Source organism: Topomyia yanbarensis, chromosome 2 (genome assembly GCF_030247195.1).
Source record: "Topomyia yanbarensis strain Yona2022 chromosome 2, ASM3024719v1, whole genome shotgun sequence".
Classification (NCBI taxonomy): Eukaryota; Metazoa; Arthropoda; class Insecta; order Diptera; family Culicidae; genus Topomyia; species Topomyia yanbarensis.
In genome coordinates this window covers 79701620-79729020 of record NC_080671.1, presented here as the reverse complement: position 1 = coordinate 79729020, position 27401 = coordinate 79701620, and the positions used below count along the sequence as shown (strand labels likewise).

The 27401-nt window shown below is 40.5% G+C and overlaps 1 protein-coding gene across 1 annotated transcript in view; it reads left to right on the top strand.

The window, feature by feature from the left end:
• Positions 1 to 27401, top strand: part of LOC131678565 (uncharacterized) — a 237963-nt gene that overhangs the window by 180915 nt on the left and 29647 nt on the right. Inside the window, exon 9 of the mRNA XM_058958778.1 lies at positions 7152 to 7413. Within this exon, the coding sequence (XP_058814761.1) occupies positions 7152 to 7413 (262 nt within the window). The remainder of the gene's footprint in view (positions 1 to 7151; positions 7414 to 27401) is intronic.

Below are 27401 nucleotides of genomic sequence, written 5' to 3'. Positions count from 1 at the left end.
TTGTGCCATGTAATCGAAGTACAAGGACATAAATCGGGTTTGAGAATTGAGCTCGACAAGCCTTTCGAAATTTGCAATTACTAACGGGTTCAAGATATCGCATCGGATGAGCAATCGATATGAGAGGTCCCAAAATCGATTTTTCAGCGGAAGAACGCCCGCCAGCACTTCGAAACTCATCGTATGTGTCGAGTGCATGCAACCCAAAGCAATACGCAAACAACAATATTGGATTCGCTCTAGTTTGATGAAATGTATGTTCGCAGCGGAGCGGAAACAGAAACTCCCGTACTCCATCACCGACAATATTGTTGTTTGGTACAGCCTGATCAGGTCTCCTGGGTGGGCACCCCACCATGTTCCGGTTATTGTACGGAGAAAGTTGATCCTTTGTTGGCACTTCTGTTTCAGATACCTAACGTGACATCCCCAGGTTCCTTTAGAGTCGAACCAGACCCCGAGATATTTGAAAGTTGAAACCTGAGCAATAGTTTGACCCATTAATTGAATCTGTAGTTGCGCTGGTTCACGCTTCCTTAAAAATACAACTAGCTCAGTTTTCTCCGTGGTGAACTCGATACCCAGCTGGAGGGCCCAAGCAGACAAATTGTCCAAGGTATCTTGTAATGGTCCTTGCAGATCGACGGCTTTGGGTCCTGTAATAGAGACCACGGCGTCATCTGCAAGCTGCCTTAGCGTGCAGGAATTGACAATAATTTCGTCAATTTTTCTTTTTTCCTTTTTTTTTTAATTTTTTTTATTTCGACTATGTTAGTCACATTTTCTTTTTTTACGTTTTAACGACATTCAATTAGCTAGAGATTACTGGGTAGGGAAAGTTATGAAACTTAGAGCCATAGTACTCAAGTGAGAGCAAGGATGTGAAGTAAACAGATCGGAAAACTAGAAGTGGCAGGGTCATTAGAACAGGCTTAATATCGTGCGGGCTTAATTTTTGCCTTCTGATAATGAGGGTCGAGCTTAGGCAGAATAACTACGAATCACCCGAGTTCACTATCATGTGTCCTTGATAAAGGTAGACGTATCTATCTTTACCGTGACAACCGGCGGTAAAGATAGATACGTCTACCTTCATCGATGTTTCTCTCGTTAGTCCGTCGACGAACCGGCGCCTACGTTTTTTGGCTTTCATCAAACTCTTCATGCGCGTTTCCGCCATCGCGTACTGTCGGTAGCTAGCTGGCAGCCCGTTGTCCCGGAAGGTCTTATACGCAGCGGCCTTCTCCGCGTACACGTCTGAGCACTCTTTGTCCCACCATGGATTGGGAGGACGCCCGCGTGAATTCGCGTCTGGTACGCGTTTAGTCTGAGCTTGAATCGCGGTATCGAGAATCAAGCCAGCCAGGAACCCGTACTCTTCCTCCGGAGGAAGCTCTTGTGTCGATTCTACTTTTTCGGATATCGCGGACGCGTAGCTCTTCCAATCAATATTTTGTGTGAGGTCATACGAAACATTGATTGTATTCGGTGGCCCTGAACCGTTAGCAATATTAATTACGATTGGCAGATGGTCGCTGCCATGGGGATCAGAGACTACCTTCCATATGCAATCTAACCGCAGCGATGTCGAGCGCTCGGACGCGCTGGAGGGGCAGGAATCCGTGTCATTTCACCCGTATTCAAAATGGTCATATTGAAGTTGTCGCAAAGCTCATGGAGTAGGGTAGATCGATTATCGTCATGAAGGCAACCCCATGCCGTGCCGTGGGAGTTGAAGGCACCTAAAACTAGCCTCGGTGCGGGGAGGAGTTCCGCAATATCGCAAAGCCGTCGGTGGCTAACTGAGGCTCTAGGGGTGATGTAGGTGGAAGCAATGCAAAGGTCTTTGTCTTTAATTCTGGTTTGGCAAGCGACAACTTCAATTCCTGGTGTCGAGGGGAGGTCGATCCGATTGAAAGAATAGCACTTTTTGATCCCCAAAAGTACTCCTCCGTAAGAGTCTTCTCGATCCAAGCGAATAATATTAAAATCGTGGAAGTGTAGGGTTATTTCTGAAGTGCGCCATGTCTCGCATAGGGCAAATGCATCGCATTTCAAATTATTTAGTAAGATTTTAAACGAATCGATTTTCGGGATAATGCTTCTGCAATTCCACTGTAGAACAGTGATTAAATCCGTGACCTCGTTCGATGAATTAGCCATCGAAGGATACAATCGCTGAAAGGAGGGGCCATTTCGCAGTGAACTACATCAAGAATGTTTTTACTGCGGGGAGAAAGCTTATCAAGATGCTTTTAAGGGGGTCAGAAATATTTAAAGCTGTAAGAATCCGGTCCACAATGTCAGAGAAATTTATTAAGCCAGCGCTGTTTTCTTTCTCTGGCTGAGATATGGGAACACTGGGGGTTTTTGATGTTCCTGGAAGTGCTGGGAACTCCTTTTCTGAGCTCAGGTTACTGAGACCGGGAGCGACTTGCTTCGGTTTTGCACCAGTACTTCCTTGAGTAGTTATTTTAGGGCGGCCATGAAGAGACACCTTCTGGCCTTTACGACGAAGCTTGGAAGAAGAAATGTTCCTCCTTTTTCTATTGCTTCTAGGCATAACAGAAGATGTTCCCTCCTGGGGTTCATCAGAGTCACCTTCATCAGTAGACAAGTTGGTATAGATGTTCGTAGAGACAGGTGGCGTAGCTATCTTAAGCATTTCTGCAAAAGATCGCTTAGAGCTTCCCTGAAGAGAACGCTTAAGATTCTCCTCGCACTGTTTGTACGCGGGAAATGAAGGGAGATCATGTGGGTTTCCCCCACAGTAGAGACACTTTTCGACATCTCTACCACAGGAATCATCCACATGATTCCCACCGCATTTCCCACAACGGGATTTATTGCTACAATGGGAGGCTGTGTGTCCCAATTGTTTGCAATTAGTACAGTTCATGACCCGCGGCACAAAGAGGCGAACAGGTAGACGAACCTTGTCAAAGAGGAGGTAATTGGGTAGGGCAGAGCCGCCGAAGGTTACCCGATAAGAGTCTGAGTTGACGTATGTTTTCTTTCCGTCAGCTACGACTGGTGCTGAATGCAAACGTTTGCATTCCAGTATCTTCACTGACTTAAGCATGGGGTCTTTGAAACAACCAGTCCCATATTTTAGCAGGTCCTTGCAATTCAGACTCGAATCGGAAACGACCCCACTGACTTCAACCCTGCTAGCTGGAATATACACCCTGTACTCCCTCGTAAAGGGCTCGTAGCCAGCAATATCGTTTGCCTGAGTTCAACTGTTAACCACCACCCGAAGCTTATCAGGGCGAATTTTCGATATTTTTGTCACGGCCGAATACCGATCCGTCAGAACTCGAGAAATCTGCAACAGATTCAAACACTTTTTTCTTTGGTCCGAAAAAAGATCACAAATGGCCCGGTGTCCGAGCTCGGATATACTTTGAGCCGGGGAGCCGATTTTGTTTCGACGTCCATCTCACCTTGAGATGAACCGCCGTCAGGGGAAGTCATTTTTGCACGGGCCCATTGCCCAGGGCACGTTATTAAGACAACCAAGAAGGAGAAACGTAAACTAATACTTAGCTTGTGTAGGTAACGGTATCCAGACGGCTTACTAGAAGAACACAACTTCGCTTGTCACTGACCGGCTAACGGTACTCAGAAACAGAAACACAAAAGAAGGGAAAAAATACTGAAACCTCAACTAGGTGTGCGAATAACCTTGAACGCGGATTAATACTATTTGTCCCTATAGAGTGTACGGACCGATGACAAAAGACTTCTATCTCGACTGAGTGCTCGATAACGAATGATGAATACCTACGATTGTATTTTGATAATAGTACTAAAAATGTCTGAATCAAAACCACAAGATCTCATAAAACTTTTATTAGAAAAGAAAATTATCTTTGATCCAAGAGCACTGACGACTCTAGACAGGGGTAGGGTAGTCACATTCCTTCTTCCCATTTCTCATTACAGTTAGTTTATCTGTAAAGAGTACCGAGATTTTCATATCTGTAATAAGATTCGGAGTCGGCTCGCACGGGAGAATTTTTATCGTATACGCCCATGTTACCATCGCTGTGGCACAGACGAATGTTCTTGTTTGCTTCTAGTGCTTACGAATTATGATTGTGCATTTGTTTTCTTAGTCGTACGCTTTTCCTCTAATAGTACTGGTTATTTGTTCGGAGGTACTAGGCGTATTCCTCGCTCAATGTGCTATGATTGGGCAACCGGCGTACAAAAGGAAAGCTTTCATACCACGTCCTTACCAGGGATGGCACATTGAAATCTGTGTTTCGACCAGAAAAATCTTTTAACCATCTGTGATAGCTAAAACAGAAAAAAAAATCTGTGTTAAATTTCCAAAAAATCTATGAAAGAACACAATATTTCCAAAAATCCGTAAAATTTTAATCAAAATGCCAATAATCTATCGTCTGTGGAAAAGAATCTGTGATCAAAAATTGTGAAAAAAAAATCTGTGAATATGGTGTCCCTGGTCCTTACGCTAGATCAGAACAACCGTTTCCCACTAAGAAAAAGCGAATCGGAAGGTTACATAGAAGAGCAACAAAATGGGAAGAACAAAATCTTCGGAAAGAAGGGGAGGGAAGGGTTACTTTTCTAATCTTCCGGCCATCATGCCAATATATCACCAAGGGGCAGTCCATAAATGATGTCATGCATTGACAGTTGGAAACGAGGGTGACATAACATGAATTACCGATATTAAAACTAATTTGAATTAATTTGAGACGTACTAGTGGAACGGAGATAGTAAAATCAACAACAATTAGCAATATGCTTGGAGGGGAAGAGTATTTCAAAAAAATTTATTTTCTGCGAGAGGTGGTTTATGAATGGGATCCCAACAAACTATATTCCAGAACGAATATCCCGTCACATCGATGAAAGAGTAGTGGGATTAAGGCCAAGTTCCCTCTGGGTCGTGCAAAACTGAGAAGCAACACCGATTTAGGCACAGAGAACAGACATCCATCTCAAGCGTAAAAAAAATTACGGTTAGTGCAACCGAGAGGAGAGGTATTTAACAAGGTTAGAATAAATGAGGAAAAGAAGGAGAGGACGTCAGTTGTGGAGAATCATATCAAACTATTTCCACTATATTAAAAAAGCAAAGTGGTGTTACAACATGATTATTCAACCTGGCGCAATAATCATCCAAACAATCAATAATACACACTAGAACAGGAATAATAACTGGCAGAATACTAATTTCCCGGCAGTTGCCGGGAATTAGTATTCGTGGACACTGCGGTTACCAGTGCTCTTTGGTTTACTTAATAGTCAATTGATTCGCTTCAGACCTCGGAGGCCCAAGAGCAGATTCAGAAGAAGATAGAAGTAGAATCAATGTGGAGTGTCAATTGCATCATGCATGATACATTGGACTAAAGAAACTTGAAACTATATGCAGCTCGCGGGTGTTGTCGTGGGTGCTATGACTCAATATACTGAAAGACTAAGTTGTAGACTGACGAAACGGAAACATTGAAAAAATCGGGACATATATTTTTTTTTTCTTTTAAAGAAACCGAAGCTCTTAAAATATTCTTCTTTAGTCCCTAGATATAGCCTCATAACTTTTTCTGATTATTTACTTTAAGGGGGTCTGACGGTCACTAAGTTGGTGTCAGATTCCACAACTAATTTAAGTCAGATTCCACAACTAATTTAATTATATAATTTAAAACAATTTTCTTCTAAATAGAGAAAAAATAGTTTTACCAAAATTGTTCTCATCTACTGAGAAATATAGCATAGTACAGATTTATGCCAACACTGCCGAAAATGTGGTACAAAACGGAGACGCGGGACTTACATATAATCTCCCAATATCCCCCCCCCTCTCGTTCATGTGTGTGCAAAGTTTAGCCTCGCACAGCAGTGTAAAGAGCGTTAAAAAATTAGAGCTCGGTTTAACTATGTACTACTTGATACCAATAGTACTGAAAATCCATAGCGTCTACCGTTTATTGTACCGTAAATACGTTATAATCAAGATGTTGCTCGTTTGGAATGTAAGCAACGAATAATACAAAAAGGGACAAGCGTTACCTATATATTAGCGTGACATTTTTTGCGATATTGGAATTTTGTTAATCGCCGTTCAAAAATAGATCAAGGTTTAAAAAAAAATTGGTCAAAATTTGAGCGAAATCGCAGCATTTTAAAAAGTGCCCCAAAGTGATAGAAGTTTTAAACCTGATAGTATGAAAGGTTTCCAAAAAATGATATGAATGAAGAAAATAAAACAAACATTTCAAGAAAACCCCGAAATTTGAACATTTTAATAAAACTATATTTAAAAATTTAAGCCGTCCAAAAATTTTCCGTTTGAATCCTTTCACGTTTTCAAAATTTTTCGGTCACTGTGAAAAAAGTTTTGAAGTTTCATATAAAACGTATGTAAAAATGCATGTATTTCCCATATAAAACTTCAATAGCTTTGGGGCTTGTGTTAAAATTGTCCAATATCGCTCAAATTTTGCCCAAATAATTGACTTATTTTTTAACTGGCGATGGACAAAAATGCCACCCTACTGTATATAACCTCCCACATAAGATAAAATTAAAAATTTAGTATAAATTTTAACGAATATGTGACATTGTTCACAGGTAGGTGTGGTTGAACATATAAAATGTGATTTTTTCAATAATTCTACGATTATAATCTTCGTTATCTGGTTTGGGGTCCATTTTTCTAACTCCCGGTACCCTTTCATATAGACGGCACTGAACGAAATTCCCCTGTTACGATAAGAGCTATTTTCTCCGGAGGAATGTTTGTTCCACAAACCACATGGGATTTCGTTTGATATTCACATACGATGCGTAAAAAATGCATTCAAACCAGTTTGCTTTTTCTGCACCTATCTCTGAGGAGAAATCTTACCATATTTACGTACTGTCCGCTATTGACTACCCACATTGGTACACATGCTCCAAACAAACAACAACTTTTCATTTGCGAGGAAAATATTCTATGGCATATTTTTTTCTGCTTTCATATTCAATGCATTTTTCCCTACGCTCAGCGTTCTGCTGCATGCAAGCTTCGACCCCGGCCACGCGGTGGTCTATGATCTCCACAGCTTGCGGATTCCCATTTCATGTGGTATTTCTACTGTTTTGTTTTCGCTTCCATTTTGCAGACCGTCATCCGGGAGATGAATCGCCTCGGTATGATAGTGGATCTATCGAAATCATCCGTCGCTACGATGAAGGACGTCCTGGCGACCTCACAAGCACCGGTCATATTTTCCCACTCATCGGCCCACGCCCTGTGTAACTCGAGCCGGAACGTGCAGGACTCGGTGCTGGGGCTGGTGACGAAAAATCGCGGCCTGGTGATGGTTAACTTTTACAATAAATTCCTCAGCTGCAGCGAGAATGCCTCGGTCCAGGATGCAGTAGGTGAGTACTGATACAACTGACGATTCTCTACACGCTGAAACGGGTCCTTGCTGTGTTTGCTGTCTGAGTTCTTCTCGCCTGCAAACACAGCGCAGTGTAGTACCCCAGTCGGTGGTGATTTGCCCACCCGAAGGCGATATCACGTATTCCCACGGGTGTACGGTGATGATGTGGTTTTGGAACTAAAACGCGCAATGTCATCGTTGCTGTGTTTTGCCGGAAACCACATTCGTTGTCCATATATCACGTTCTGCAAATTTGCATCCCATTCCTTCATATAGATAACACCGCAAAAGTTTACCATGCCAGTTGGTTTGCAAAAATATTACCGTTTCATGAGGCAAGGATTTCTAGTATCTAAACTTCTGGTTTGACGGTATGATTGTTGAATGAGTAGACCAGTGTATATAGCATTTTACTTCGACCCCCATCCAATGGAATAGCAACGGGAGTCTAACGTTGGCTACGTTAATAATCCCACTGACTGTGGTGCGATTCTCTATGCTATTACAACATGATTCAAACGTAATGTCAATATTTTAACGTTTTTCATTATAGTGTTTTTGGTATTTGGATAAAGATTCCGACACCATTTACTACTACCAATGATTCATAAACATGCTCATTTATCATCGGTATTTACTTCGCAATCCTCGCCTGAACTGGATTTGGCAATTTTGAATGCTTCAGATCACCTGAAAAATTTGGATATCTTTGATGTAACTTCTGCAATGGATACGAAAGCAGACAGGAAATTGAAATTTACTATATCACTCAGTCCAAACCGTAAAGGGTGTCCCACATCAAATTGCATCACGGAAATGCTGTAGAAAATAACCTATTGGGGTTTTTCTCTTGAAAATTTAGGTAGAAGTAGTTTAGAGTGTATTGTTTACACTGCATTTTTGTCGCTGACAGATTTTTTGAAAAAAATTGCGACACCCGAAAAGCACCCTGAAAATCCGAAACTCTCTCTCTCTCATCGGGACATCGAAAAACAACTCGGAATCGTGCAGTCAACAGTCGTGTGATTAAACGTTACTACCAAACTCTGAACTCGAACTGGATGTCAGAGTCGGTCAGAATGGATGTTCTATAACTGATCAGGATCACAGGCGTGTAGTGAAAGCGTTCTAGCGAAATCCCAATGTTTCGGTCAGGGATGTGGTCAAAAAAATGTAATCTTTCCAAGTCTTTCGTTCAGAGAGGTTCAAAGTGCAGAAGGCTTCAAAGCGTGACGAACCGGAGACCGTACAGTGTACACCCAGATGCCAACGAAGCCTCATTGTATCAGCATGGATGATGAGACTTACATCAAGGCGGACTTCCGGCAACTTTCGGGACTATTGTCATTAAGCACAACTTTGATGTTCCGGATAAAGTAAGTAACTTTCAAAGTTTGACAATAAATATCTGATTTGGCAAGCGGTCTGCTCAAAAACAGAATGCACCGTTCGTGACCATTAGGACTGGAAAAGGGGAAATCTACCACAAGGAGTGTCTACAAAAGAGTCTTATTCCTCTATTCCAGCAACATGAGGACCCTACGATTTACTGGCCGGATCTAGCTTTATACAACTATTCAAATGTTGTCGTGGAGTGGTACGAAGCCAAAGGGTCACTTCCGTACCCAAGGGCATGAACACCCTCCCGTCCCCCCAACGCACCGGAACTAAGGCCCATCGAAACATTCCGGGCAATTATGAAGAAGACACTACGGATGCATTCCAAGAAGGTCAAAGGAAGACATGAAGAAAAAGTGGGATTACGAACATAAGAAGCTGCAGCCAGATGTTGTACAGAACCTAATGAGTGGAGTTAAACGTATGGTTATGGTATTGAAGTTAATTGAAACAAATATGCCAAAAGATTACTAATGGGTTATTTTATTACCTGAAAGTTTGAAAAAGATCGGTCCACTAGGTAATTTTCTACCGCGTTTTTTCCGTGTTGAAATTTGATGTGGGACGCCCTTTAGTTCATCTTTCGTGCTTTGCCATACTATTGGAATCATCCTGACAAAGCTGCTTTTTAAATTCGCTCTGTTTATTAGACTAGGAACGTTGCGTTTGCTTGGAAGTCTTTGAACGAGCTTGAAAGTAATAATTTTTTATCCATTGAAATATATTTAAAGCTAAAAAAAATTCGGCGAGGGTAAAAAAACGACCCAAGGAACAGTTGTTAGACGATCTTAAAACTAGGAATACATTTTGATATACAAGGAGGGATTTATTGATTTGAAGAAGGATCAATTGGAAAAACTCTTTAAGATGCAGTTTGTATTCTCTTTACTAAGAAAATTATTAAGTTAAATCAAATCTATAAGAGGCACATTGAAATATGCTGCGCAACTTTCGTACATCCAGCTTCCAACAGGCTTTAACCTCTTTCGTTGGTCAGCATGCTACCCCAGTCCTTGATTTCAGTGTTAAAATCACCTTCTATAACAACAGGCGTACGTCCGATTAACGAGTCGGTTAGTGCGTCCAACATCCAGGTTGGTACGTATGGAAATTGTGAAGCGCTAGTTAGTTCGATTCCTATCATAACATTTTTTCGACTACGCCCAACAGACCAACCGCCCAACGATTCGACAGAATGCGATGTAATACGGGGGATACGCGAATCTTATACACGGTTGCGCACTATATGCGTAATTATATCACTCACATAAGTCTAACGGAATATCAGTAGTTTTAAAATCAATATTTATAATATAACCAACGATGTAAAAACATTTAAAGTATTTTCAAAATATGTTTAACGATTTTAGATCATCTGATCCATGTGGGGTTGTGTTAGTGTAACGGTTAAGGTCATTGCGTTGAGATTATGCCATTGCACAATGGTTTTTTTTCACCAAAATCATGCGATCTATTAATTACACCTAAATCGTTAGTTTTGGGTCAATAATGTCTTCGGTGGAATTAGTAAACATTACCAGCCCTTTCATACGGTGTTGTTATTTTGATGAATAATCTCCCCAAAAGTGAGATATATACACCAACTTTCTTGCAAGTCGATATATTCAAATTATGTCTTCGGCAAAGTTGTAGAGCAAGCTTTTGCCAACAACTTTGCTGAAGACACAAAGTCTTCATTTTTAATATCTTCAACATTATTGCTGGTTGTTTGTGAGTGATCCCTTTAAAGCCAATTCATTTCTCTAACAACTATATAATATAACAATATCATTCTCATTCGTAACCCAACTTTGTACCGGGAAACAAGTGCTTTTTGTTCTCTCCGGTGTGGTTTAGTTTTTTCGGTGGTACGAAGGTGCTTGCTGTGGCAGAGGCTGCAGTAAAGCATTACTAATAAACAGTCCCGCGAGTGATAATTGTTACCTGCGATATCAGTTAAAGTAGTGCAGTGAAGTGCGTTACTAAACATTTTTCTTGCCTGAAAGACGGCTTTGTTTAGACGAGCTATATCAGCTCTAATGTGTGAAGGTCACGCGGGTGACGAATAAAACAAACGAAGGATCAATTCACCTACCAGCTCGTCAGGAACCAACTGGTGAAGTGTTTCGTTTTTTACTTTTCTTATCGATTTTTTTCTTTTTATTGCTTTTGATTTTTTATTTTGATTTAAGTTAAACAGTGCGGTCGAGCGTGTTGCTCCCGCAACAAAATGGAACAAACAGAAGGATCACCCTCCGAAGAGGAATATTATGAAGAAGAAGAACGTATATCTGATACTGAGACAGATAATGTTATGGTCGATCCACTTCCCCCACTTTCCCCCAATGTCTCACAGCCCCCCCGAGTCAAGGTTTACCAGGATGGATCCGCTGGTCCTTGGGTGGTATACTTTCGGCCCAAAAATAAACCGTTAAACAGCATAACTGTTGCACGGGAGCTGACAAAACGTTACTCGGCCGTAACCGAGATTAAAAAGGTTCAGTCAGACAAACTGCGCGTAGTCGTTACTGACTTGAAACAGGCCAATGATATCGTTAGAAATAGCCTCTTTACGCTGGAGTATCGCGTCTACATCCCTTCTCGTGATGTGGAGATCGACGGTGTGGTAAGTGATGCGGGACTAACTGTCGATGATCTGATGAATGATGGGGCTGGCCGCTTTAAGGACCCTAACCTTCAATCAGTTAAGATTTTGGAGTGCAAGCAATTGCACTCAAAGTCCATCGAAGATGGTAATTACTATCCATCAGACTCGTTTCGCGTAACCTTCGCCGGATCTGCACTTCCGAGCTACGTTGAAGTGGGAGGAGCTCGTCTACCTGTACGCCTGTTTGTACCGCGGGTCATGAATTGTTCCAATTGCAAGCAGCTAGGTCACACGGCCACCTACTGTAGCAACAAGCAACGGTGCGGTAAATGTGGGGAACGCCATGCGGATGATACTTGCAGTAGCCCTGCTGAGAAGTGTGTTTACTGTGGGGAGAATCCGCATGCACTTTTGACATGCCCAACGTACAAACTTCGCGCGGATAAACTGAAGCGATCCGCCAAAGATCGCTCCAGACGCTCTTACGCAGAAATGCTTAAAAGAGCTGTTCCACTTATCTCCGAAAACCCATTCGCTCTCTTGCCAACTGACGATAACGCCTCTAACGACCCTTGCGAGGGGCATTCTTTGGCTCCGCTTGGAAACTCTAGGAAAAGACCTAATCAAAACTCACCTGAACTTCCTCGTAAGGGTCCTAGGTTGTCCCAAACAAGGGTACAAAATAAAAATAATTCATCAACTGGAAGGGCTGGTACAAATCCGAAGATAATACCTCCTGGTTTTGGGAAATTGAGATACAACCAGGAGTTCCCAGCACTCCCCGGGGCACCAAAAATCCCAAGTGCTCCAATTTTACAGTCAGAAACTCAACCTAAAACGGGATTCCTTAAATTTTCTGACATTGTGGACTGGATATTCACAGCTTTCAACATTACCGATCCTATGAAAAGCTTGCTGGTTGCTATTCTACCAACAGTAAGAACATTTTTAAAACAGTTGACTGAACAATGGCCCCTCCTTACAGCGATCGTATCCTTCGATGGCTAACTTATTAGACGGAATCAGGGATCTGATCACTGTTTTACAGTGGAACTGCAGAAGTATTATCCCCAAAATTGATTCATTAAAACACTTGCTAAATTACAATCATTGTGATGCATTTTCCCTATGTGAAACATGGCTAACTTCTAATATAAACCTCAACTTCCACGATTTTAACATTATCCGCTTGGATCGAGAAGACTCATATGGGGGGGTACTTTTAGGGATCAAAAAGTGCTACTCCTTCAATCGAATCAACCTCCCTTCGACGCCAGGCATTGAAGTTGTCGCTTGTCAAACAACAATCAAAGGCAAAGATCTTTGCATTGCTTCTATTTACATTCCTCCTAGGGCCATGATGGGATATCGAAGATTCTCCAACGTGATTGAACACCTTCCCTCGCCCCGCCTGCTTCTTGGAGACTTTAACTCTCACGGTACGGGGTGGGGCTGTCTATACGACGATAATCGATCTTCGACAATTCAAGACCTTTGTGACAACTTCAATATGACAATTCTGAACACAGGGGAAATGACACGAATTCCTAGACCACCTGCGCAAGCAAGTGCACTGGACATATCTTTATGCTCGACATCACTACGGTTAGATTGCAAGTGGAAGGTAATATCTGATCCCCACGGTAGTGACCACTTACCAATTGTAATTGCAGTCACCACTGGTTCAAGACCATCGACACCAATCAATGTTCCCTATGACCTCACACGAAACATTGATTGGAAGAGCTACGCTGCTGAGATATCCAAAACTATCGATTCAACACAGATACTTCCCCCGGAGGAAGAATATAAGTTTTTGTCCAACTCGATTCTCGATAGCGCGATTCAAACTCAGACGAAACGAGTACCCGACGTGAACACCCAAAAACGTTCTCCCAACCCGTGGTGGGACAAAGAGTGCTCAGACGTGTACGCGGAGAAAGCTGCCGCGTATAAAACTTTCCGGAACGACGGGTTAGTTGCTAGTTATCGAGTGTACGCGATATTAGAAAAGCGAATGAAAAATTTAATGAAAGCTAAGAAACGCAGTTACTGGCGCCGGTTTGTCGACGGGTTAACAAGAGAAACATCGATGAGCACTCTTTGGGGCACGGCCCGACGTATGCGAAACCGAAACAGTACTAACGAGAGCGTGGAATATTCAAACCGTTGGATATTCGATTTCGCCAAGAAGGTTTGTCCGGATTCCGCCCCGGCACAGAAAATCTACCGCGCCGCGTCGCCTTACAATACCGCGAACGAAACACCGTTTACGATGGTGGAGTTCTCACTTGCTCTCTTATCATGTAACAATAAAGCCCCGGGGCCAGATAGAATTAAATTCAACTTATTGAAGAATCTGCCAGACTCTGCCAAAAGACGCTTGTTGAATTTATTTAATAGGTTTCTTGAGGGTAACATTGTCCCACATGACTGGAGACAGGTGAGGGTCATCGCCATCCAAAAACCAGGAAAACCAGCCTCCGACCACAATTCGTATCGTCCGATCGCAATGCTGTCCTGTATCCGGAAGTTGTTCGAGAAAATGATCCTGTTTCGGCTCGACAATTGGGTCGAAACAAATGGCTTACTGTCAGATACACAATTTGGCTTCCGCAAAGGCAAAGGGACGAACGATTGCCTTGCGTTGCTCTCAACAGAAATTCAAATGGCATATGCTAACAAAGAGCAGATGGCATCAGTATTCTTGGATATTAAGGGGGCTTTCGATTCAGTTTCGATCAACATTCTTTATGAGAAGTTGCACCAGCATGGTCTTTCGCCAATTTTAAATAACTTTTTGCTAAACCTGTTGTCTGAAAAACAAATGCATTTCTCGCATGGCGATTTATCGACATCACGATTTAGCTACATGGGCCTTCCCCAGGGCTCATGTCTAAGCCCTCTCCTCTACAATTTTTACGTGAATGACATTGACGAATGTCTTGTCAATTCCTGCACGCTAAGGTAGCTTGCAGATGACGGTGTGGTCTCTATTACAGGTCCTAAAGCCGTCGACTTGCAAGGACCACTGCAAGATACCTTGGACAATTTGTCTGCATGGGCTCTCCAACTGGGTATCGAGTTCTCCACGGAGAAAACTGAGCTAGTCGTATTTTCTAGAAAGCGTGAACCAGCGCAACTACAGCTTCAATTAATGGATCAAACTATTGCTCAGGCTTCAACATTCAAATATCTCGGGGTATGGTTCGACTCTAAAGGTACCTGGGGATGTCACATTAGGTATCTGAAACAGAAGTGCCAACAAAGGATCAACTTTTTCCGTACAATAACTGGAACATGGTGGGGTGCCCATCCAGGAGACCTAATCAGGTTGTACCAAACAACGATATTATCAGTGTTGGAGTACGGATGTTTCTGCTTTCGCTCCGCTGCGAACATACACTTCATCAAACTGGAGCGAATCCAGTATCGTTGCTTGCGTATTGCCTTGGGTTGCATGCACTCGACCCATACGATGAGTCTCGAAGTGCTGGCGGGCGTTCTTCCGCTGAAAAATCGATTCTGGGACCTCTCATATCGATTGCTCATTCGATGCGATATTCTGAACCCATTGGTGATTGCAAATTGCGAAAGGCTTGTCGAGCTTAATTCTCAGACCCGATTCATGTCCTTGTACTTCGATTACATGGCACAGAACATCAATTCATCTACATATAACGTCAACCGTGCTCATCTCTTAGATACTTCTGATCCAACTGTATTTTTCGATACATCCATGAAGGAAGAGATTTGTGGAATTCCGGATCATATTCGCCCACAAGTGGTCCCAAATATTTTCTATAACAAATACCATCAAGTCGACTGCGCCAAAATGTTCTACACTGACGGATCAATTCTCGACGGGTCCACAGGCTTCGGTATCTTCAACGAAAATCTTGCTGCCTCATTCAAACTCAATGATCCTGCTTCAATTTACGTCGCAGAATTAGCTGCCATTCAGTATACTCTCGGGATCATTGACACCCTGCCCTCAGACCATTACTTCATCGTTTCGGATAGTCTCAGCTCCATTGAGGCCATCCGTGCGGCGAAGCCTGGAAAGCACTCACCGTATTTCCTGGGGAAAATACGGGAATATCTGAGTGCTTTATCTGAAAAATCTTACCAGATTACCTTGGTTTGGGTCCCGTCACATTGTTCTATTGCGGGCAATGAGAAGGCGGACTCTTTAGCCAAGGTGGGCGCATTAGAAGGCGACACTTACGAAAGACCAATTTGCTTCAACGAATTTTTCAGTATCTCTCGTCAGAGGACGCTCGATAGTTGGCAAACCTCATGGAGCAATGGGCATCTGGGACGGTGGCTACATTCCATTATCCCGAAGGTATCAACGAATGCTTGGTTTAAGGGGTTGGATGTGAACCGGGACTTTATTCGTACGATGTCAAGGATCATGTCCAACCATTACTCGTTTGACGCGCATCTCCGTCGTATAGGGCTTGCTGAAAATAATCATTGTGTTTGTGAGAACGGCTATCACGACATCGAGCATGTTGTTTGGCTGTGCGCAGAGTACTGTGTTGCCAGGTCCCAACTAATAGATTCCCTTCGGGCCCGAGGTAGATCACCCTATGTGCCAGTCCGGGACGTCCTGGCAAGCCGTGACCACCCCTATATTTTTCTTATCTATATCTTTTTGAAAACCATTGATGTCCAAGTTTAATACATTTTACCCTCTCTCATTCACAGTAGAATCTCACCAACCTATCCCTGTATCTACAATATGGCATTGCTTCACGAGTCTTCGGTGCACACTCTTCTTGATAACCGTCTATCCAGAACATCATGACATACCGCACATGCAGATGATATAGAGTGCCAATAATTATCCGAAATATCGACCCTCCCCTCGCCCCTGCGATTACAGGCTGGAAACTACAACACTACAACAAAGTGTGCATATCCGCCACAATGATCAATCAGCAAACGACGATGTCAATTACACAATATGTATCCCACTTCCTACCTTTGTCCTTTACTTACATAAGAGGGGAGCAAGCCGCCCCTAAATACGGCTTTCCCTTCCCCCACTAACATGTGACATGTAATATAAAAAAAAATGAATTATCGGCCTCGTTAAGCTACAGCATTTGGGCCTAAATAAACGTATTTTAAGATAAAAAAAAAAAAAAGATAATATCATTCTGACAAGTTCGGTATGTTCCGTAAAAAGGTTTGTATTATCAAAATGGACAACTTTCTATATTACAACAACGGCTGTATTTTGTATTTTCTAAATTATTTTACGATTTTTGAAAAATAAGTAATTTAAAGTTAGCGTGGAAACGCCTGAGTTTACGTCAATAGTGTTTTCGATCTACTTATTAAAAATTTCAAGGTGCTATGCTGCTATGATTTTCGTGATTAACCCTCCTATAAGTGAGATTTTTCAACTATTTTTTTCTGCTGAAAGAAATGAGCTAATGTCTTTGGCAAAGTTGTGGAGATTTAATTCATGAATAATTTTTCTGAATACATAAAGTCTGTTCTTGTAATGCTTAAGAAGTTATGGCTCGTTATATTTGGATGACCCCAAAAATATTTTACTTTAAATATCTTTTCAATTATCCATTTCTACGGGTTTCATATATTCTACGAAGTTAGTTCAATTATCAAAAGACACACTTTTTATAAGTGCATAATCTCGAATACTTTCAAAGATATCGTTTTTAATCAAATCACATCACAATCACATCACATTTAAAAAAAACAATCGTTTTTTCTCAACTCATCTATAACTCTACTGGAGACAACGAGAGACAAGTGAACTTTTTTGAGTTTCATAGTGTTGATGCAAAATTTCTAATTGCAACTAGAGTTGGCTGCCCGTTTTTATCGTTTAAGGGTGATTAGTTTTATTTTTTTTGCGAATTTTACCAAAATCACCCAATAACTTCTAAGTAGGAAGATATAGACCAATGATCTCTTTCGGAAAGATATGTATCTTAACAAGTCGATCAACTTTCTAGAATATGCTGAAGCTTTATCTACGATATTTAAAAAGTTATGTTGCACAAATAATTTCAAGGGGTCATTGACAAACAACGACCAATAACTTCGAATTATTTTAATAGAGATTTTCGGTCTTCAGTAAAGATGGTCGCAAAAACAAGTGCTTTAACATTTCTGAAGACTTCATCCTATTTTTCGCACGATAAAAAAATGCCGTTTCTAGGGGAACTAATCACTCTAACTATATCATCAAAATGAAGGTCTTGGATCTTCGAAAAACATCCTAGAAGACACCAATGCTGTACGCATTACTGTTTTCGCATAAATAATTTTTCGCACGTTTTTGGCGAAAAAACCACTGTTCATTGCGAATTCAAAGATATTGGGTGAATAAGGAAAAATTCTCGATTTGCTTTTTTTTTCAAGAGTTATCCTTCTGGATCTGGAGAGCTATGTTCTCGGAAGGGCTCCCCGTCAGAATCACTCACTGCAATTGCAGACGAGGTGGGAAATGTCTCCCACTAAAATACTACTTAATCTTCCGGCAGTCGCGCTGGTGCACTGAGTGCACGCTGCTCTGAAAATCTAGAGAACTTGTATTAGAGAACCAGTGGGTGCTCGTTCAGTGAGCTATTTGTGCGATTTCCGGAGGGTTAATGCCAATTGCAGCGGGTCGTGATTCTGAATGTGCTATTCATTGTACGGTTCAGATATATGAAGGGGCAGGGACTTTGCGATCGCGTGTATCATCGTGAAGGGATCGAGCGTTTGTACGTAAGCGTGTCCGATCCCATGTGCGTTTATATGGCTCGTGTGCTAACGTGTATGTGACTCCGCGCGTATAAAATCTATTTTATAACTGTACGCCTTTCGCACATTCACGTCTGTTCACTCGCGGACCGTAAATTTGATGCTTCATTTTTGGTGTACGGCTCAGATGTTAGAAGAAAGTGTGTTCTTCCATATCCCTAGAGTTCCCGGTCATGTCGCCATGGAACGTGTTGTCTAGTGAATATGAGCTTTAATTTTTGATTGGTTCAATTGAATGTATGAACCGAAGTTGCTAGGATGGAGGGTAAAGATTTCCGGACATGACCGATTCATACTTGCGCGGACACGGGCGTTTGTGGGTTCTGGTTTGAGACCGCGTTTGTAACTTCGTAAGTACTAAAACGTTCACCATTTTACCGGGGTGTTATCAAGTTTGCGCGATCGCGGACGTAGGTGTGTGTGTATGTGAAGAGCCTAAGCGCTCGTATGTTAACGTGTTCGTCGCGTATGCTCGTTTGTATAAAATTAATTTTGTAACCATGTGGTAACTAACATATTCGCGTATGTTCTTGGATGGTCACGCGAACCGTCGCAGTGGCTGGAGGCTGGCCAAAACCTCAAAAATTTATTTTTGAAATATTGATATTTTCTATTTTTCCTAAATTTATCATGTATTGAATGATGTATATTCAAAATATTATGATCATTGGATAAGAACACGATTTTTAACATGAGTTTAAACGTATCAAAGTCCGGACATTTGAATGATTTTCATTTCCGAAACCACCATTGCTCTGTTCACTTCAAATGCATGTTGCTCTTTTGATTTAGGTCAGATTTTAGCACAACTAGTTTCATTGTGTAAAGGAACGAAAGAACTTGGTTAGTGAATAAATTAAATTAAGTAAATTTGCTTGGAACTATGACTTTTTAGTTCAAATATGTTTGAGGTGGTCAGATCAAAAATACTTTTTTCACTAATGTATTCTGAACAAATTTCGGAATCATTTCGGAACGGTCACATAGTATACATTCTATGGTAACTAACCTCTACTTTTCGAATATCATGGTCTCGTTCTGCGCCTAGGTGCGCAAAAAGGTTTAAGGAGATTTTGAAGCTTTGTTGCTGATATGGATGCACAGGATGTTTTGTGTAAAATAGTTAGACAATCTATAGTAAACCAACACGTTATACAATAGATTTAAAGTATTGTTCTTCATTTTTATGATATTGCTGACATTGGTGAACAGTAACGGAAAATCTATCATGAAAATGGGATCATAGTTATCAGAAAGGTTCAATGACACTGTATGGAAAAATTAATTTAATATTTTACAACTTTTGACATCAAAAATGAGCTCAGCACCTCAAAATTAGCTTAAATTGTGATTTTCAGCCAAATTAGGTAACATTTGAGGTTTTGTCCGACTTTTGTTTGAAGACCCGCCACTGTGCGTCGTTCTGATATTTAGTTATCAGTGCGCGGTTCACATTTTGACAGGGAGCGAATTAGCCCATATCACTGGAGTCTCGGAACGTGTTGTCGAGTGAATATGTGACCTTTTATTTGTTTAATTGGTCCAATTGACGCCATAGATCTTGGCTACTGGTATCGAGGATAGTGACTTCCGGAGGTGACCGATACACGATCGCGCGAACGCGGGAGTTTGTAGGTTCACGCTTGAAACCGCGTTTCAAAATGTTTAAGTGCTGAGACGTTCACCTTATCACCGGGATGTTATGTTGACGAGATCACGGGTGTAGGTTGCATGGATGATCGCGAAAGGCTCAAGCATTTGTATGTTAACGTGTTTGTCGCGTGTATGTGACTTCGAGTGTATAAATTTGATTTTATAACCGTACGTTCATTCGCATATTCGCGTGCCTTTGGATGGTTGCGCAGACTGTGATTCTAATACACAATTCTCAATGTAGGGTAATTTCGGATAATATGCCGCACATTTCAAATTTAAAATGTCCACGAACATTTTTAAAAACAAAGGTCAATTAGGGAGAGATGCCGCATGTGCGAGTGAGACGCCGCGCCGTCGTCCTAAACTGAAAAATGGTGAACAAAAAGTATTTTTAGGTCTCGTTGATGTTCTCGTAACTAGGTGTCTTCAGCTAAGTTTTATGAAAACTGATTCCGCATATGAAACAGCTTGCACCTTCACTTCTCTTGAGAGGGTTTTCTAGAAACATTTTTCATGCAACAATACATATGTTTCTTTTGCGACCTTGTGTCAGTGGCGTAGCCAAAAATTCGGTTAGTAGGGGTTTTGGTGAAAACCGATGAATTTTCGAAAATGTTAGAATTTGATATAACTTTGATAAAATAGTCTATAAACTAAAGGAATCAATATGGAACAGCTTTTACACCCCACAAATAACTTTATTTTATAATATGTTTTAAAAGTTAAAGAATATGCACTCTTAAAGTGGAATAAATAATCGAAAATTCCGAAAACGTCATCTTTGGAGGTTTAAAAACTTCGAAGAAGCTTTCCAATATAATATAGCGTGTATTCTGTCCTAGAAATAATTAATGAGAAAAACAGTAAAAGACTTCCTGTCTTTACCAAAGTTGCTGAGAATGTCAACAAACAACTGTGTCGAAGGTATGAATGGTACCTGTATGCAGCATATTGACTAATAAAGCGATATTTACTAAATTTCCCTAAATCAAGATTTCTTGAAAATGACTTTTTATTTAAACTTTCAGAAACTTATACCTTGAACAAAATGTGAATTTTATCGTTTATCAGCAACAGAAGAGTTTTTTCATGCGCAGTAACATCAGAATAACTTATTTTGAAGCTTTTCTTTCAAAATTAGCCTAATATATATCCCACATGATCAATGCAATTAAGGCTAAAAGCAACAAATTTAATTTCAAAAATACGATTTGTAATTGCAGGAATATTCATGCCTCGTAGACAGTTAAAGTGCACAGGAACACTTTCAATGACCAAGAAATTCAATACTTATTATGGTACCTTGAACCAGTGGTGTGAAATCTCAAACCTAGTTGCCTATTTCGATACTTATTTCGATACCCTGAACGCAGGCAGCATTCATGTCTTCAAGAAAGTTGATAGCACTATCGAAAACTTTGGTGAAGACATTAAGTCACCAACTAGCTTTGTTTCAAAAATAAACACAAAAATTATTTTATCAAAAGATGTGTTGTTTTAATTTGTATAATTTTCCGAAGATACTAGACCTCCAATGTTGACGGTCTTGAAATTGTATGACCTTGACCTTAAATAACAGTTTTCGAACATTTATTTAATCTATTCATTAGGGTGGGACAAAAAATAGAATCCAGCTCCGAGCAACTTTTCAGATACCATTTGGGTCCTAGAACAACTGTGCAAATTCTTAGCTCGATCCCTGAAACTATATTTTTGCGCCCACTGTTTAAAGTTTACATGGGATTTTGCATGGAAAAACTAACTTTCATAAAATAATTCCTCCGGAAGTCGCCCATTGCTTCCTAAAAATAAATCGTTATGTGGCTTTTATAGGAAATTTAACAAAGACACGAAGTCTCGAAAACCACGAAACGATCTGACGCTTGAGAAAAAAGTTATTAAGCAGAAACCGATTGATGTTCTGACGATTGATAAAATGTTCATTTTTTCTAGCACCACTGCTGTTGGTTTTCCAATTCTATGCAATTTTGTTTCGATCTTCTCTTAATGTGTTTAAATTACTTATCTATGCTGTTTGGCCACTTCGCAAGGGTTTTGGGGGATAAATTGAGGCTTCTTTTGTACATAATAAGAGAAAGTTAAAAATTTTGCATATAATTCGACCGTCAGCAGCAGTGATGCTATGAAAAGTGAAAATTTCATCGATCTTCAGGGCATCAATCGGTTTTTTCTTAATAACTTTTTCCACAAGCATCAGATCGTTTCGTGGTCTTCTAGACTTTGTTTCGTTGACAAATTTTCCATAAAAATCAGTCATCTATTTATTTTTAGGCGATAACGGGAGACTCTTGGAAGAATTATTTTGCAAAATTAGATTTTCCCATACGAAATCCCATGTAAACTTTAAACCATGGGCGCAAAAATATAGTTTCACCGATCGAACTAAAAATTTACAGAGTTGTTCTGGGAGCTAACTGGGACCCAAAAAGTTACTCGGAGCGAAATTTTATTTTTTTCATGTAACCATGTCCCACTCTACTATTCATATTATTGATAATACAAAAAAATGCTCATGAAAATCGCCCCTGACCTGCTATAGATAAATGAAAAATGCAATTTGTCATAATTTTCTTTCTACTTTCTGAAAGTGTTATATTGTTATTAGTCATACTTATCCTTTGTCACAACGCACCTTCGCCTCACCTTCATAAAAATCATTTTCAGCAAATGTTGAAATTTATGCAATTTTTTGGTGAGCATTGTCTCTAATCCAGATTTCGGAACATCCCTTCAAAAAGAGCTTTTCGATCATTCGAAATCTTGGCGTTACGATTATTACATAGTTAGAACCCCGGAATCAGTTTCGATTGGAGTCTTCTCATGCAGGTATTTTAAATGATATTGAAATGATTAGACAAAAAGGGAATCCCGACTGCGAGATTATTAAGGTTTCATCAATAAAATCAAAATTTACGAGTGTACGGTGTCAAAAATGGCGTTCAAATTGTGTTCTCCTGCTTGCGAGATAGCGGGCGTAGGTGTGTGTGGATGATCGCGAAGGACTCGAGCGTTTGTAAGTCAACGTGTTTGTCACGTGTGCTAGCGTGTAATTAACTTCGCGTGTATAAATTATTTTTATAGCCGTGTGCCATTCGCATGTTCTTGAATGATTGCGCGCGGACCGTGAATTTGACATTTAATTTTTAGTGTATGATTCAGATGCTAGAAGAGAGTGAGTTCTCCCATTTCACTAGAGTTCCCGGTAATGTCTACATGCAACGTGTTGTCTAGTGTATATGAGCATCATTTTTCTATTGGTCCAACTGACGGCTAGGCTGCTAGGGTCGAGGGTGGAGACTTCCGGATGGGACCGATTCATGATCGCGCGATCGGCGGGTTAATGCTTGAGATCGCGTTCGTAAATTTATGAGTGCTAAAACGTTCACTTATGGTTACTTCGGTAAAATCGGTCAATTAGGCTACCTCATTTTCTAAAAATAAACAGGCCAAAAACTTACAAGGTCAATATAATGATAAAAAAAAAATTTACGGTACGAGCATTCCAATCGAGCGCCTCAATTTTTGCTTTACCATTTGACTGAAAGTGTTGAACATAAATAGTACCCGCCGATTTAAGCAACAGTTTCAAATGGGTTGGGTTACGATTGGAATTAATCTAAGTAGCACGACTACGGATGTTTCTTTCATCGCACTGCATGCTTCCCACAGCCGCATTTCCTTATACGGAATATTAAACCATCAGTACCAAGAATTTTCTCTAAGTTGAAACAATTTCTGCTCTATAAGCTCTTTCTAGTATAAACAGGCAAGGCATAAAAAGATAAGCCTTACTCATGTGGTTGTCCTCATCATATCTTGAAAATGACTTTAGCAGTCCAATATTCGTAGCGTGCTGTACTTTTAAATTGGTTTCGTTCTTATATGTGCTGTTTAAGCAGATTTCGAAGTTATGCGAGCGGCACGTGACGTACCGTACGTCATTCAGAAGTACATGTTGAAACCATAACGAGATTATATTTTCCCTTATCGTGGGGAAAAACTAATTTCGAAACCACATTAGTTCCGTTTCTATGCACAAACATAACAAAAATGCCACAGAAACCAAATTATTACATTAAAGTACAAACAAATCTCATATATTACGCACACATTTCACTACCTCGCTTCCGCATGCAGGCCATCTGTCTCTCAAGGCGATTTGAAATTAATTTCTCCACCAGCGAACAAAAGCGACGGTTCCAACACGTTATTTCCCGCATGCCCGACGAGAGGTAGGGAGTGGAGGGAGGCACGTGTAAACCACATCTTAGGCCAGCCAATTGACCTCCTCGTCGGAGCAACCGTAGACCCGGGAAAAGGAATTACATACAAGAAATATGAGTGTTTCCGAGCGCCGGCAGTCGGCAGGATTCCGTTCCAGATGTAAATTTCCTGGCTGTTGTTTTCGCTTCGAGCACTATGTAATAACAGAATGCAAGACGGAAACAATTCATGGAAAACAGGCACTGGAAGAAGGTTAACTTCCCTTCTGTAGGGCTGTGCTGTGATAGCCTACTGGCTGTGGGAAAAATACTAGCAGTAACCGTATCCCCTTCGTGAACCTTCCAACAACACACACACATAATGCCAACCAACCGGTAATCTCGGTGACAGAGCCGAGGAAACTGGCGACCGTGTTCCATCGGTTCAGTAGAGACCGTACAAGACCGGTCCCAAACACCGCGGGTGATGAGATATATTTTTCTCTGGAACTGTGTACAACCGGCCGTAAGGCTCAAAACCCGGTTGAACCGGCATCATCCATGGTATACAGGTTTGTTCTGGTAGCTAATAAAAGTTCTAGGGTTATGGAGATGATTATATTTCAACAGGATGTATTGGTTCATTTACAACCTGAATCGGTTATGCGTTGCTGATTATTAGAACGGTAATCATACTGAATATTACATTTCTTATGTCGTTTTTCTAGTGATAAATATTGTGGCAGAGAATTGCACTAGTGTTGCACTTTCGAGCAGAACTGCGTATGAAAATTATTTAGTTAGCTGCTCTTTTGTTCGAAAATGCAACACTAGTGCTGTCCCCCGATCGGAGACTTTCAATTAAAAGCAATATAATATTCATGATGTACGCTGCCCATAAAAGCATAAGAGTCCCATAATGAAAAACAGCAAGCCGAGAAAAACGCTGTTTAAGATTTACATTTTCATTGAGCCTTATGGGATGGGACAACCATGTTTTGGTATTTTTTCGATATTTTCTAAGCAAATCTGGTAATCCTATATGTGTATTGTGATTCAGTGGTGATACAGAATACAATCCAACAGTTAACTCATTTTCGATAAAAATCCATATGGGACTCTTATGCTTTTATGGGCAGTACGAATTCGCCCCATGTACATTCTTGGATAACTATATTTCAATTACCATGCGTCTCCTTAATAAATATTACGAAGTGGACGAACCACTACCAGTGTCCATTACAAAACAGAAAACTGAACAGCCCCACTAACAAACCGAACGGATATACCCTGAAAAGCACCACGCATATGGAAAACACCATTTCTGCTTGAACCCCAGGCTGTACAGAGTCTGTCAGTTGTTTTGTTCCTTCTATAGCTGTGGCGGAAAGTGTACATAGAAACCTACACCCTCTGGCGGGCATCCTATCGACGAATGGCCTAAGAGGAACACGTCGCACGTGATACGAGTAGTAGGATACCTCGTCTAGAATGAAATAAATGGACTTGCTGATGTCGTAGAATATATGTTTAATATGTTAACCAGCGGGTCTGAGTAGAGAGTACTCTAGGAGCATTTGTTTTGCCAAACAGAATGTCTTTTTCCTTTTCATTAGACAGATTGCCGTGTTTTGCTCCAACCTAGCAATTAGTTCTGTCTACACTAACAGAATTAATAATGTGGCAACAAAAACATAGCTAGGAGACATAAAACAAGAACACTAGCAAAGACGAACGTTCTCGGCGAAGCGCTTCGAAACAAGGTCCTAACATGCGTCAAAATTGCTGGCATTGCTTTCAAAACGTAGTAATGATGACTTCCAAGCGTTGAAAAATGGCCGCACATGCAAGCACAGTAGCAGTTTTCATTTTTACGTATGATAGGACCTTCCCATAAAAGGACTTTGGATTCTCTGATCAAACCGTATTATCAGTAGAGGCACAGCATGATATTGTAAATTAGAGAATGTTTCACTTCATTACTCATTGTGTGTTGTTGTCGGAACTGAAATCTGAACTGAACTGAACTGAAAAATTATGTATAAAGCCTTGTATAAAGTTGACTATGAAATTGTGTGCTATACTACCTACGGAAGCATCTGTTTCATATGACTGTTCAACAATTTTCTAAAAAGTGTTTTCAATCGTCATAATTGGTCACTTCCTCACAGCACATTTTTTGTGAATAGAGACACGGCCGTCTTAAGGACACTCGGGGCCCCTGGGCACTACTGAGCTAAGGGGCCCCGATCCTAAACAGTTACTAACATTTCTAACCGATCTGACAGATAGCTGCGTACAGTGGAATGAACTTATCAACTATGCTGTGCCATGCCCAGATGGTGTAATCTCACCTTCATAGTTGTACGACGTTGTTTGAGGATGAAGCGTGTTTCCGTTAAGAAGAAGGGACGGTGGAGTAAGGCGGATTACACGTCCGTTATTTGAACGTAAAAAAATTTCTTCGTACGACCTGCGTAATGTGTAGCCTTAAACAAGGCGCACTGCTGCAAATAATCTCTAGTTTTCACAAGTTAAATTTGATTTTCTTAACACTGAGGCCATTTTTGTAAGTAGTTATCAATTTTCGTTAACATATGGACAAAACGTTACTATTCTAGAAGACTATCACCATTAATCGACACGTAGCTGTTCAAGTATGGAAACATTAATTTTAAACATTTGACGACACCACTATGACTGTTTTGACATATAACTAAAACAATCTACGAAAAATATGTAGCAATATGTAGCAATATGTCAATAATGTAAATATATGTTTTGTTTATGATCTACATGATAATGCTCTGAAACGTATGTGTTTCAGAACTTAGACCCCGAAAATTACAAGAGTTAGATTGTTTCATTCAATGTTGTTCTCAACGTCTTGATGTTTTTGATATGATAAAGCTGTGAAAAGTCAATTTCGAACTTTGGAAATAGTAACATTTTTTGTTTCAATCAAAATCCTTTGTGTTCAGATGAAAATATTGAATATTGCAACTTTTGAAATCAATCGATATTATGTTGAATCTAAGTGCGTATTTCATTCATTTTCGATGTTCGCATTTTTTTCTGAAGGAAAGAAACTACCGATTATTTGCAATATTGTCTCTCTTTGTATGAATTGTTGGTGACGTAGATTTTTGTGATATATTTCCACAGACGTTTTGTGCATTCATTTATTGTGACCGGTTCGCGGAATCGAGTAAGCGATAACGTGCATTTTAAGTAATAATAATTCAATTATGGGTATTTCGAAGAGGCGGTTTAGGGTTCAAATGAATGAGTTCGTTTTCTATTTGTGATACG